This window comes from Microchirus variegatus (genome assembly GCF_963457635.1).
Source record: "Microchirus variegatus genome assembly, chromosome: 4".
Lineage (NCBI taxonomy): Eukaryota > Metazoa > Chordata > Actinopteri > Pleuronectiformes > Soleidae > Microchirus > Microchirus variegatus.
The window spans coordinates 18,188,837-18,202,574 of record NC_139805.1 but is presented as its reverse complement, the minus strand read 5'-3'; the positions used below and the strand labels follow the sequence as shown (position 1 = coordinate 18,202,574).

The 13,738-nt window shown below is 41.9% G+C and overlaps 1 protein-coding gene across 2 annotated transcripts; it reads left to right on the top strand.

Annotated features, from left to right (window-relative positions):
• Positions 1-1,157: 1,157 nt before the first annotated feature.
• On the top strand, positions 1,158-12,229 carry usp46 (ubiquitin specific peptidase 46; the record flags this gene model as incomplete). Of its 2 annotated transcripts, none has more annotated exons than XM_083888484.1 (9): positions 1,158-1,193; positions 7,397-7,477; positions 7,793-7,970; positions 9,819-10,057; positions 10,506-10,582; positions 10,720-10,803; positions 10,956-11,153; positions 11,834-11,912; positions 12,027-12,229. In XM_083888484.1, the coding sequence occupies 9 exons, from the start codon at positions 1,158-1,160 to the stop codon at positions 12,126-12,128; spliced, it is 1,074 nt and encodes a 357-aa protein (XP_083744610.1). In that variant the 3' UTR covers positions 12,129-12,229. The 2 variants fall into 2 exon arrangements, with proteins under 2 accessions (XP_083744610.1, XP_083744609.1); XM_083888483.1 differs by having other exon boundaries at positions 7,757-7,970.
• Between the last annotated feature and the right edge of the window lie 1,509 nt (positions 12,230-13,738).

Genomic DNA, 13,738 nt, shown 5'->3' with positions numbered 1-13,738 from the left:
TTAACTTTAAGCTGACATCTTTAAAGGTGTGGTAGTGGGATGTTTTTTTAGCATGATTGAATAAGAATAACCTTACAGGACAATGTAAATCAAGTCATCTAAGAGAGAATAACACTGGTGCATCTGCAGCCTTGGGAAAATGTGACCCATGATTGAAAAGCACTTTATGTACAGAGCAGCTGCTCTTCAGTGGAAACTAAGGTTGTGTACATTAGGCACATTGTGTAACTCTGTATATCCAATTATGTGTGTATATGTGTGCATGTATAGCTACTTTTGTATACACTGAGTCACTTCTCTAAATTATATTTAATTTCCTGATTATTATTTATTTGTTTCTTTGTTTTCCATTTCATTTTTGTTGTTATTTATTAATTTTCCCTTTTCTTGGTATTGAGCACTACTGTGTGTATTTATTGTTAAAATCAATAAAAATATTTGAACAATAATAATAACGTTAGGCATATTGAGAGAAGTAAAATTTTAACTACATTTAATGAATAATCAACATTTAAATTTGGAGTAAAATTGTCATCCTTTTTTTTTTGCCTCTGCTGATTTACAAAAAGCCGACGCCTTCAAAAAAAGAAGAAGATTAAACTACATTTCCTTAAAGCCTTTGCTGGAGGCAGTCGTCGCTGATTGGTTTTTAGCTGAGCTAAGCCTCTGCCATGCACGCTTATGTATGGACGCCTCCACCTGTCAATCAAACGAAATGCAATGCGAACCAATCAGCTCCGGAGTTTCCTCCGGGTGGGTGGGACTTACGCTCTTCCAAGCACATCACGCTTGTTTCCTGCTCGTTGCTAACAACCTGCTGCCGACAACTTCACCTCTGCTCTGTCGCCTCACGCGCTGCGTTTCCAGCTGTGATGTTCGTGACGTGTGCGTGAGTGTGGATGAAGTGTGTGTGTGTGAGTGTGTGTCAGTGAGAGTGTGTGTGAACGAGTGAACTTTGAGCCTCAGCTCCGTGCGGGCTGCATGGTGCTGCTGCTGCTGCTCCGCGTCGCTCCTCCGTCCGCTGCTCTCTGACGCTCGGGGCTTGCAGTCTTGGCCTCCAGCCGCGGCTGCGATTTCACTTCGTTTCTCAGCGTCGCCCTGCTCTAAAATCATGTTTATTTCATGAAGATGGCGGCGAGTGGGACACTGTAAACTAAATGACTGTCAGAAACATCGCCTCCATTTGTAATATGGTGAGTAACTCGCTGGTTCTGTGTGTGTATGTGTTGCTGTCGATATGCCTGTGTTGAATCTGCTGTGTGGGGATGTCCAGGTTAAACCCTTCTTCCTCCTCTTCCTCCTTCTCCTCCTCCTCTCCCTCCTTCTCCTCCGGGATTGACAGGTGTAAGGATGTGGGCTTCACCACACAGGCCTGCATCTCAGCCATTTTTGTGCCCTTGGCAAGTTTGCAAATTGTTGCCCTCCACCACACTCCAAAGAGGGTGTCATCATAATGGTTATTAAAGGTGCCATGTGTGATATTTAGGAGGATTTACTGCATACCCCCAGTGACACCAAAATGAACAATATAGTGCTTTAATCACATGTATGTGTTGCCTGTAATGTGACTCACATGCCTCAATAGAGCTAGGGATGTCGCATGACTCTGTTTCCATGTTTCTCCATCATGGCTGATTAAAGCTGGAGATGCACTACAAGATTATTTGCCCAGTTTTACCCATAATTCACAGTTGGTCAGAGTCTGTACCAGGCGGCACTAGTTGGGGACAGTCGGCATGGCTCGTTGGTACAGAAATCTGTTTGTGTGTGAAGGTAAAAGATCCAACCACAGTTGCAGTCAATTGAATGTCTGAATTATTTTTTAATTAACCCTAAAAATGAATGGTACCGGTGCTGGATTCAACCAGTCAGAGTTCACTGCACACTTTAAATCTACAGAGATGGATCTGTATATCGCGACAACTTAACAGACTGATCCTTATAATGCCCCCAGCTTGCTTTTTGCGCCGCGTTAAGTTTGGAAACAGCTGGAGAGGACGTTATTCTAGACCTACTGCACCCTGACATCTTCACCTGACCAATTAACCCGCCATCATCTTACCCCAAAACGTCCCTGAAAGTTTACAAGAGCCTGGAGGGAAACAAATGGAGAATATCTGGTTTTGTGACAAATATTCAACTCTGTAGTTCACCGACTAAAGATAGCGCTGTTGTCGTCAGTGAAAGAATAAGGGCTGCATTAGCATAGTGTTCGCATTAGCAACGGGTAGTGAATTGTAAATAATTGTCGATTTAACATGAGCTGACCCAAGTAGGGCTGTAAAGTCAAAGTCGACTGGTCGACTAATTGGTCGACATGCTCTGGCTCGACCAAAATTGGGATTGGTCGACTAAATTTTTTTTTTTTTTTTTAATGGTGAATTTAATTAGGAGGAAAGTACCACATGCTAATAGGGGTGTTTTACAGAACCCGTGCTTCACAGGTAACAGCCTGTCTTCAGAGAACACCCCCCTTGTTTTCCACTATTTTGGTTTAGTCCAGCCCAGTGTTTTGTTGTCGCTCCGTGGCTCATGAGCGACAGACAAATGAGCTCTGCCATTAATTAGACCTGAATTTTGAGCTTTTCATGTTAGGCTACAGTCAGCCCTCCTGTCTCATCCATGTCAAAGACATCAGCTGAGTGACAGCATTGTTCAATAGTAGATGACAGTGTAAAAGTCTTTTCAAAATAAAAGAGCCGCACCTGCAAAGTACCCCCCGTCGATTAGTCGATTTTTGATCGAAATTTCAGGGCTTTAGTCGACCAAGAGTTTCTTTGGTTGATTACAGCCCTAGACCCAAGAAATCTGCAGCTTGTTGGTTCTCACATGCTCACAATGAGCATGTTTCATATCAGTGATTCGCCTCCATCGTGATCTGTGGAGATCCGGTAAAAATGTTCTTCCATTAGTCTCCAACTGTTTCGGCATTCCCTGGGCACAGCAGCTATGCATCATCTACACTCCAATGGTGAAAACAGCTGGTGAAAAGTTGTCTAACATATTAGTGTATTGCGCATGCAGGTATGAAACATACAGAACCATAGCAAGATCCATCTCACCCAGTCCCGGCGGCATGGGCGGGCATTGGGGGGCCGTGCCCGCCCACAGAGTCAGCCGTGACCCCCCTGGGTTTTGTTTTTTACATCGGAGTGGCCAGCTCTCTATTATTTCTATCTTGGTTTATCGATCATACAACTCAACCAATCCAACCAACGAACGAAAGCAACATGCTGGCCAATCACAGGTGGTGGGGGCGGGTCACCGATGAGATGGTACGCTGTTAGCACTTGACGTTTATGGTCGCTAGTTACTAGCAGCGCCATTCACTTCTACTGGAAACCGAAGCACTGAAGTAAAGAGTAACACTGGCGTAAACATTCATCAGGGGGTGCCACAAGTCTTCGTTTCGCTCGCAGCATTGTCCGTTATTTTAGCTACAGGGCAATGCCCGTTTACGTGCCTCCCGATTGTTAAAATTAGTTTTTCGTGCCGTGGCACCGAAGTCCATGCACTGTTCACGTTAGCTCCGTTAGCTCCTTGTGTCGCTTAGCGCGCCTACAGTGGAACTGGAGCGGTCTGTTTATTAAAGGAAAAGAGCAGCGCTACAAATAACCAGCGTACCTGTGTAACTGCGTATGTGTGCCTCTGTTTTTAAAGTTTAGCGTTACTTTAGAGACTCATTTTAACAATCGGGAGCACTTAAACATGACGTCACATGCATCTTTTTCCGGTCAGTTGCCATGGAAACGTGTCATGCGCCGTATAGTGCCCAGCGCCCCAAAATATTTTTTTTGATTTTTTTGTTATCATGTAATATTCGTGAAACATTTAGGTAACCAGTAGGGCTGCAACAATTAATTAATCTTTAGAGAGTTTTTTGTTTTTTTTTTAACAATTAATACAAACTTTGTGATTTGTTAGCTTCTTAAATGTGAATATTGTCTGGTTTCTTTGCTCCATTTGACAAAGAAAATCCTTAAAACTAGGTTCCAGGTGAGCCTAGTTTGAGTGAGTGTAACTCACCTGCATGATGCAGGTGAGTTACACTCACTCACTCACAAACTTTAGGTTACGTGTAGGCAGAAGGGAAACACTGCTTTGTGCTGCTCCTTGTGCTCCCCAGCTGCTGTAGCTACTTCTTCCAGTATGAATGTTTACTTCAGTGTTCAGGTTGACATCCGTGCTTCTTTTTCCAGTAGTGAAGCTGCTGTATGGTGCTATCTTCTTGAATACATGCTTTATTTGATAAATGTACACAGCACGACACACTCTTTTTTGTAGATTTTGTGATGAACTGCCCCTTTTTAGTAAGAGCAAAATTATTTCTCCACACTGTAGGAGTGGTCACAGAGCCATATTGTTCACCCTGAAGCAAATAAATAAATAAAATAGGCTATAAAAAACCTATAAAACCTATAAAAAATAGGTTGAAAAAGTTTGCCCCCCTGAAAAAATTTTATGCCCCCCCTTAAATGTTTTTCTGCAGCCGGGTCTGATCTCACCATTCGCTGACGTAAAGGTCAACAAGAAACTGAATCAATGCGCACTAGCCTATAGAGATGTACAGTGCCAACTTTGGAGGCGGAGTCAGACATGTACACACCCACTAAATCGATTTTCTCCTCCGCATGTATATTGGACTCTGCAAGTTTTCCGATTGCATGTCTTAAGCCCAATTTATACTCCTGCTTAAACGGCTCTGCGTAGGTTACACTCCTGCCATTGGTCCTCAGGACAGGCCGAGATAACGCTGCTCTGTGCCGGCTCACAGTGTGCACCTAGTGTCCACAGAGGCGGAGCTGATCACCGCCGACAACGTCGCTGCCAAACTATAAATACGTCATATCTTAATACACAAACCACATAGACTCTAAATGGCCAATTTCTTGCCTCAAATTATCTTAAAACTGCGTTCCGTGACACAGAAAAGTGAGAAACGGCCACTGTTTCAACAACAGTATTTCTCTCTCGGACGCCATTGCTCACTGTAGCCAGAAGCACAACAACCTTGCGCAGCGACCCCTACTGATCGGGCGGGAAATTGCAGCGCCTATCCGTCGACGACGCAGAAGTATGAAGGCTCAAGGGGTCTCCGTGGTTACGCAGTCGGATAACGCATTACGCAGTCGGAGAAGTATAATGTGGCCTTTAGTCAGATTACGGCCTTAGCTTGATTAAACTGTGCATGTTAACATACTGAGTGAAGAGATAAACTGTAAAAATTGATGTGATCTGCCTCTTGTGCAGGCTAGCTGAGTGTAAAATTGTGAGGATCGTGGATGCAAATGGTTTTTCTCTTGTGAGATATCCATGGTTCATGTGTTGCCCCTGTATGTTTTTCCTATTTCTGTTACACTTCATATTATTTTGAAGAGCTAAACCAAACATTTTCAAGAGATATAATTTATAAAAGACTCGCAAAGTAATTTTAATTAAGTCAGGGGTTTATGTGGGCACACAGCTGTGGATGTGGTGTATGACTTTAGCCGGCCTTGATCTCATGTTCTGCACCAGATCTTTTGACCTTGTGTGTGTTGTCGCCTGCAGGGGTGACACAAGGTACAATTTGTAAAGTTGTCACTTCTCATTGACAGGTGAAAGAAGCAGAGGACTGGTCACAGTCTGGGTGCAGAGAGCAGACATCTGCACTAATCTGTGTTTATGTTGTGTTATGTAAGAGGAGACTTTAAATGGCTCTGCTTAATGCCACAGGCCTTTCCTTTATCTCGAGGTACACTGATGTCAGTGTTCTGTGTCAGTGCTGCTGCTGCACTTCATTAATGACACACACACACACACACACTGCTCTGATTGATTACACAAAGAACGAGCATTCGGAGAACACAAACCTCCACAAAGGCCCCTCTGGTTTTTTTCCACAGTGTCATTTCAATCCCTGGTCTCGCCAAGTAAAAATTAATAATAATCCAAAAACTGAACATGTCCAGATCAGCACCAAAATCTAATAATTTCTATGTAAATCCTATAATTTCTTTCCTTTGGCCAACACCTAAACTATTTTTGAAATGTGCGTTAGCTATCGTGCAACGGTTATCAGTGTTCAAATAGTTTTTTGTGGTTTGTAGTTGTTAATGTTTTTAATTAATTGTTCTTTTTGTTGAGTACTTTGTAAAGTTGTTCAGCAAAAGGACAATTAGATAAAGTTTTATTAATGTTATACAAACAAATGAATCCAAAGTTTAGTCCAGTAAAAGTTCCGATCTGCTTCGTTCCTATTGCTGCCGAAGTATTTTCCCCCGTTTTACTAAAATATGCCATAGCCCACTGTTTATAATGTGGCTTCATGTGTCAGTCTGTGACTAATGTTTGTACATTTTCATGGATTTTCACGACTACCACTGCCACATGTTTTCTGTCTGCTGTTAAATATGTGCAATATACTATTATGAGATTTCCGACCAGACGTTGTAGGGTTAGGATTATCTGAACAGATAATCTCAGTATACACTCACTGGACACTCACTATACTGGTGTCGTACTGTAACCAATCTGCTTCATGGGTTTTTAAGTTGTGGTTATTTGATTTACTGTTCTGGTCATTTTTCTTTGACCTCCTACGTCAAACTCCTGTTCACTGGATATTTCCTCCTCGTTGGATGGCTCTCTGTAAACCCTAGATATGGTTGTGGGTGAAAACCCCAGTAGATCAGCAGTTTATGAACCACTTTCATGGTAAGCTGATTAAATTATTTCATAAACATGCCGATCAACACTTCCGCCTGATGAAATGGCCAGTGAGTGTATATAGAGTATATTTTTTAACCTAATGTGAATATAATAAATCTACTGTAAAATGATTCCAAGGGAAGTACATTCCAGGAATATTATTATAGGGAATCTTTGGCTAAGAAAACACTGAGAACCTCTGCTGTACACTACAGTATATTCAAACAATGAGGTATTCAGAGAGAAATGAGGGTCATTGAAAGTCAGAGCCGTCCCCAAATATAAATTGTCGTCTGTGTTTGTCCAACAAAGCTGTGGTTCATTTGGAGAAGCTTTGAGGTCTGATGTGAAAAAGCTCTGACAGGAGAGAAGTAGTCCTGCAAAATACTCCTGATGTTTAGACCGTATCGTTTTTCTTCTTTGACGGGACGTTTTCTTTTTTAGGAAACTAAACTATAATTCTATACTTTATAATTTGGCAGAAAGATGAAAAATGCTGCAGCTTTAAAGCGTCAGTGCTCTGGTTGTGTAACATTTCCAAATGAGTTTGACTACACTCTGACTAAACAAACTTAAATTAGGCTCTTATTTCATCCCTGTGACTCTCCTCAAACACAAATATGCAAAATAAGACGTGATGATGGTGATGATGGTGATGATAACAAGCACTAAATGCACACTTGTTTTCCTGTTTTTGTTCTTTCAGGGCACCAATGCCTCTGCTCTGGAGAAAGACATCGGCCCAGAGCAATTTCCAATCAATGAGCACTACTTTGGCTTGGTCAATGTGAGTACCACTAAATCCTCTCATACATAAACAGAGGTCATTGGCAGAACACTGGTGTAATGTTTCAAAACAAACTGCCATGGGACACCAGTGAGTCACGTCCTTTACTGGACTGTTGTCCCGGACAGTGTTCTGCTTTGTTAATGACGCTCACACAAACACTGTCTACCAAGTAAATAAAGAACAGCATGTTGGTATTTTTGTCACCCAGCTGACCGACTAATGGACTAAACACGTTTTCTTTTTGTTGTCTTCACCTCTGCTCGTGTCCTCCTTTAGTTTGGAAACACATGTTACTGTAACTCGGTGCTCCAGGCACTCTACTTCTGCCGGCCTTTCCGGGAGAATGTGCTGGCTTACAAGGCCCAGCAGAAGAAGAAGGAGAACCTGCTCACGTGCCTCGCCGACCTCTTTCACTCCATTGCTACACAGAAGAAAAAAGTGGGCGTCATCCCACCAAAGAAGTTCATATCGCGCCTGCGGAAGGAGAACGGTAAGAGTCTGTGCCTGGTTTTAAAAAGCAGAGTAAAAACATTTTTCACATACTGCCTCCATATACTGAGGTTCTAGGCATTTGCAGTGATGTCAATTCTGGCTTGCATCCCTTTGTTACATCCATACTTTACTGTTATTACTATTGTCCTTGTGCTCTTGCTATTAAAGCTTTAATGATGTTAATTTCAAATGAAAATCTCTATGAAAATTATCCATTTCACATATGAACCTTTTCTATTTTCTGTTCTCAGTGCACATCTCCACTAGGGGTGGAACAGTTCAGTTAAACAATCCGTCCTGTTGGGTACGCTTGTCACAATTCGGGCACGTGTCTGTATCATTTGGTTGGTTCTAGAGCTGCAACTAAAGATTATTTTCGTAATCGATTAATCGTTTGGTCAATAAAATGTCAGTAATGATTTATTTGTTATGTGGAGCAAAGAAACAAAGGAAATATTCACATTTAAGAAGATGAAACAATCAGAATTTTTTTTAATAATGAAAAAAGCCTCAAACAGATAAATGGATTATCAATATAGTTGACGATTAATTTAATAATAATATTTAATTATTCAGGCGAATTAATTATTCAGGCGAATTCATTTAATAATGGATTAATTGTTTCAGCTCTAGTTGGTTTGGTTCATGACACACTGTTGGTAGCATTAAGGCTACAACTACAGGAAAACTATGTTAAACAGGTCAATGAAGCTCACTCTCCTCATATATGCGTTTATTGCATATGAGTATTAACTTGGCTCTAATGTGATCCGAGTATCTGAGGTGAAGGACAGGTGCATGCTGCTGCTCAGGTCACTTAGAGTAGAGCTGACAGAGAGGCTGACTGTTTTCTGCTGTCCATATTTGAGGAAACTCTTTGTGAATGAACAATGCCGTCTCTGTTTGGACTCGGCTTTTGGTCAGCTGCCTCCTCTCTGGACCCCCCCCCCCCATCTCCCCCACTCTTCTCAGTTTTCACCTTTCACATACAGATCTGTCAAAACAGGAGCATGACTGATATCACCGGTGTAGCCTGGTGATTTATTTTTTATTTATTTACATTTCACAGGACAAAAATTCTCAGCTATGTTTGGAATCAGGAACGGCACAGGTGTAACTAAGCACAGAAGTATTGGCTGTCAGTTTGTCAGTGAGCCATCGATGTTATGGATATCACCTGCATTATTGTCAGTGAAGAATGAAGGGACTTGTTTTTCATGACTTAAGTGATGTTTTTGGTTTTATTAGACAGTCAAAGTTGTATAACAGCAGTAATGAATTCACCCAGTATTAGGGTTGCAAAGGGGCAGAAAATTCCCTGTAAATTTCCATGGAAAATTTGGGGAATTAATGAGAATTAACTAATGATACAGTTAAATTAAAAAAATTAAACATGACACAGATTTATTTGTACATAGAACTTCAGGAATGCTTCATTCTTTCACTGAACAACAAAAACAGGAATGTTGACGGGAATGTTTCTTACAGCACCCCCTTCAAAAGTCTACAAAAGTCAGATTAAAAATTAAAAATTAAAGCAAATGTGTGGCTTTAACAGTCTGTATTTGTGTTTTGGGCTCAGAAAATCATTGTTCATGTGATGGAGGAATGCACAATGTTAGTGCTCAACTGTATTCACATCAAATCTGATTGTTTTAGCCAAGGTTACACTACAATATATGTTTTTTATCAACTGTATCCCCACCTTAAACTTTGAACATTTCCCGTTTATTCCAATTAATTCCATTGGGAAGTTTCCAACTTTGAAAATTCACGGAGTTTTGCAACCCTATCAATGTAGATTTAGTCAGTGCACAGCCTTACATGTCCTTCGATTTCCCTCCAGATCTGTTCGACAACTACATGCAACAGGATGCCCATGAGTTCCTGAACTACCTGCTAAACACGGTGGCTGACATCCTGCAGGAGGAGAAGAAGCAGGAGAAGCAGAACGGACGCCTCAAGAACAACGGCACCGCCGTCACCGTGGAGACCGAGACGGAGAACAAGACGGAGCCCACGTGGGTTCACGACATCTTCCAAGGGACGCTGACCAATGAGACGCGCTGCCTCAACTGTGAAACGGTGCGTCTCTCTGCTTCTTTTTTGCCTTTAGTGTTCTGTGGGAGGGGTTGCTCATCGTGGCGTTGTCAGTCCTCGTGTCACCCAGACTAAGTGCTTCCTCCTGAATGAGTCTGAAAAAGAGATTACAGAGACACTGGGACATGAAGTAAAAAAACAGATGTAGTGAGCACACCCAGTGGGTTGTGACCACCCACTTTACATCAGGGTCAGAAGAGGCTTTGTCGTTACAGTTCTGAGAGTGAGAGGTGGGGATGGGTTACCCCGAACAACCACTGTAAACATCAAAGTACTGCACTAAGCAAAGACAAAAGCTGCTCCTGTATAATAAGCAATTCAAAGACTGTGTGTATGTGTTTGGGTGGAGGTGGGTGACGCAGCAGGCTTCATCATCCTCATTAACTTAGTCATAGGAAATAACAATCCTTGTGTCTCCCCCTCTGTGTGACAGGTGAGCAGCAAAGATGAGGATTTTCTGGATCTTTCTGTGGATGTGGAGCAGAACACATCAATTACACACTGTCTCAGGTAGCATCTCCTTGCACTCCCCCTGTAACTGTATAATCTGATTCATGTGCATGTCCCACATTATCATCGTCATATACTTGTTTTTGTTTGTTTAAAAGTGAATAATGGAGCCTCCTGCAACATGTTCTCTCCTCCAGGGACTTCAGTAACACAGAGACTTTGTGCAGCGAGTACAAATACTACTGTGAGACATGCTGCAGCAAGCAAGAAGCACAGAAACGGTAAGTAAAGCACTGAGGCTACATCTGTACTGCTGCATTTTCTTTTGTATCCAGAGCATTGATACTGGTTGTGTGGATGTAGTCTCAGAGGTCACGTCACCTCTCTGTGTTACGTGAGAAACCCACTGACTGATGTGTCCGTTTTTCTGCAGGATGCGTGTGAAGAAGCTTCCCATGATCCTGGCGCTGCACCTGAAGAGGTTTAAATACATGGAGCAGCTGCACCGTTACACCAAGCTGTCCTATAGAGTGGTTTTCCCTCTGGAACTCCGTCTGTTCAACACATCCGGGGATGCGGTCAACCTGGATCGCATGTATGACCTGGTGGCTGTGGTGGTTCACTGTGGCAGGTACTTTACATTGATCATTGGTTAAGTGTTTTTTTCCATTTGCACCTCCATGAATTTAAATCACTCTCAGCTTTGCGTGGATTATTATAAGGCAATTAATTGCGAACACACTTATCGAGCTTATAATTAGGTTATTACATTTGCTTTAAATTATATTTAAAAAAATCTGCATATGTTTTTAATGAGTTATCACGATCATCCATCGCCATTAACAAGACCAGGTCTACTTCAGTCCTTAGCAGCAGCTTTACTTTGAATTTTATTCACAAAGAGTACACCGACTGTGGTTCAATTCACACACAGCTGCGCTACAACATGTTGTCCTTGCTGGACTTTTTTTGTTGGGCTTTCTGCAGCTCACCTAAATTAACCCCAGCTAAGAGGAGCCAAATCAAAATATGCATGTCGTCTGTTGTGGCAACCTCTCCCTCAGGACAGAGAATGAAAAAGGAAATATCAATCTGTTGGAGGACAGGATGAGTACTTTGAAGCAGATTTGCGGTGCTAAAATATGACACCTCGCAGATTAGATGTGTTTTGTAATATAGTATTGTGAGGCACTTGCATTTTCGATGGTCGAATGTAATAAGGCTTGAAATTGTGATGTAGACTGTAGGAGTTTTAATAACGTAACATCTATATAATAGCGACTGAGTCACTTTTATTCTCTATTTCCTCAGTGGCCCAAACCGAGGTCATTACATCACAATAGTGAAGAGTCATGGCTTCTGGCTGCTGTTTGATGATGATATTGTGGAGGTACGTCACTCCCTCCCTCCCTCTGCTCTGTCTGCTGCTGTTTGACTCATCTGTTTGCTCTGTGTCGGCGCTCTTTGTTCTTACGGTAAACTCAGTTTCTGTTCTTTGTTGCAGAAAATTGATGCCCAGGCCATTGAGGAGTTTTATGGGCTTACCTCAGACATCTCTAAGAACTCTGAGTCAGGATATATCCTCTTCTACCAGTCCAGGGAGTGACTGTGGCCAGATCACCCATCAGGATGAGACTGAATAGGATATTAATGGTTTTACCTTCAGGCGAACAGAACTCAGACTCCTGCCACCTTCAGCCCATCCCTCCCTTCTCCTCCTCCATGTCAGACATATGTGGCAGTCCCAGTATGAGTCTCTGGGATTACGTGTGCTCCCCCTCCCTTTGTAATTTGCTTCTTGTCTTTTAGTCACCTGCATCTGGACTGCACTTTAAAACAAAAGCAAAAATGCTCAACAGGATGACAAAAAAAAGGAGTCTACATCTAAGAGCCAAGCTAATTCTCCACCAGGTACAAGGTTAAGTGAAGACTTTTATGGACAAACACGGTGTGTCCCAGTCAAGGGGCTGTAGGGACTGCCGAGGTCAAACCCGAAATGTGACGACCCTTTTCATGTCACCAGCTTGTCCAATCCTTACCCCTGTCGCCTAGCAACAGAGCTGCAGCTAGACATGGTACAGATCAACCTAACACTTGAATATTTGAAGTCAAACTCAAAACTGTCAGCTAATCAATTGAGTTGAAGCCTGTGTGTGTGTTGCTTGAATGTTTTGAAAACCGGTTTTGTCTCCAGTGCTCACTGAATCCTGGGAAAGCTGCTGCAGCCTCCTGTTGAGTTCTTAAAGGCCCGAGGATGCATTTTGTCAAATTGGGCGACCTCGATTGCGGGCTGCAAAAGAGACGGAGCCCTTGATTGGGACACGGCAGACAATTGTCCAAAATTTTGCGACATCCTTTATAGGTGTGTATTTATACGTGTGTACATATATATATATGGTCCTCTTTCTTATCATGATTCCTTTAATTTCCTCGTCCCTGTCTTGTCCCTTTGATGATGTGTTTATATCCCTGGTGGATACATGCAGAAGTGAACACTGTATAATACGACGTGCATGTGATAAATATGAAGCAATACGTCGCCGTTAATTATGAGCCACATGCTTAAAAACTACCTGTACTGAGTAACTCATCGGCAGCGTCGAGTCCGTTTGACCGCTCGTTTAATATCAGACCAAATGTGATCCAATACTTTGATTCAGTTTGAACTAAAAGCTCTTATCACGGCACGAGAAAAGAAACGCTGCTGGTCCTAATCAGAAAAAATGCCTGGATATTGAGCTTAACATATTTATTTATGTTATATATAACACTGATGAATGGAATGGTAAATGAAGGACGCGGTTTATGTAATACACGACTTATGGCAGTTACCGAAATAATCTAAAATCCCTTTTATCAGATTTATTTCTTAGATTGCATGTTTAAAAAGTATAAGATTAACCCAACCCACGACTGCTAATAATCCTTTTTCATTGACATGAAATTAAATGGCAGTTCTGCACTAATAGCTGAAGTGATCCAATGTGCATTTTCCAAGGGACCCTAATCTATAAGATATTTAAATGTTAGTAGCTGATGTGTTTGTTTTTTTTAGACATTTCTTTTCTCCCATTGCTGTGTAAATAAGTCCTTGTTTTGTCAAAATGAAAAAGTCTTCATTCACTACCTGTAATGCACACTACCTTGCTCTGATGTTGGCCACCATGTTCTTTCACCATTTTTACAACCATACACATTACTGTGTTTTTTTATTAT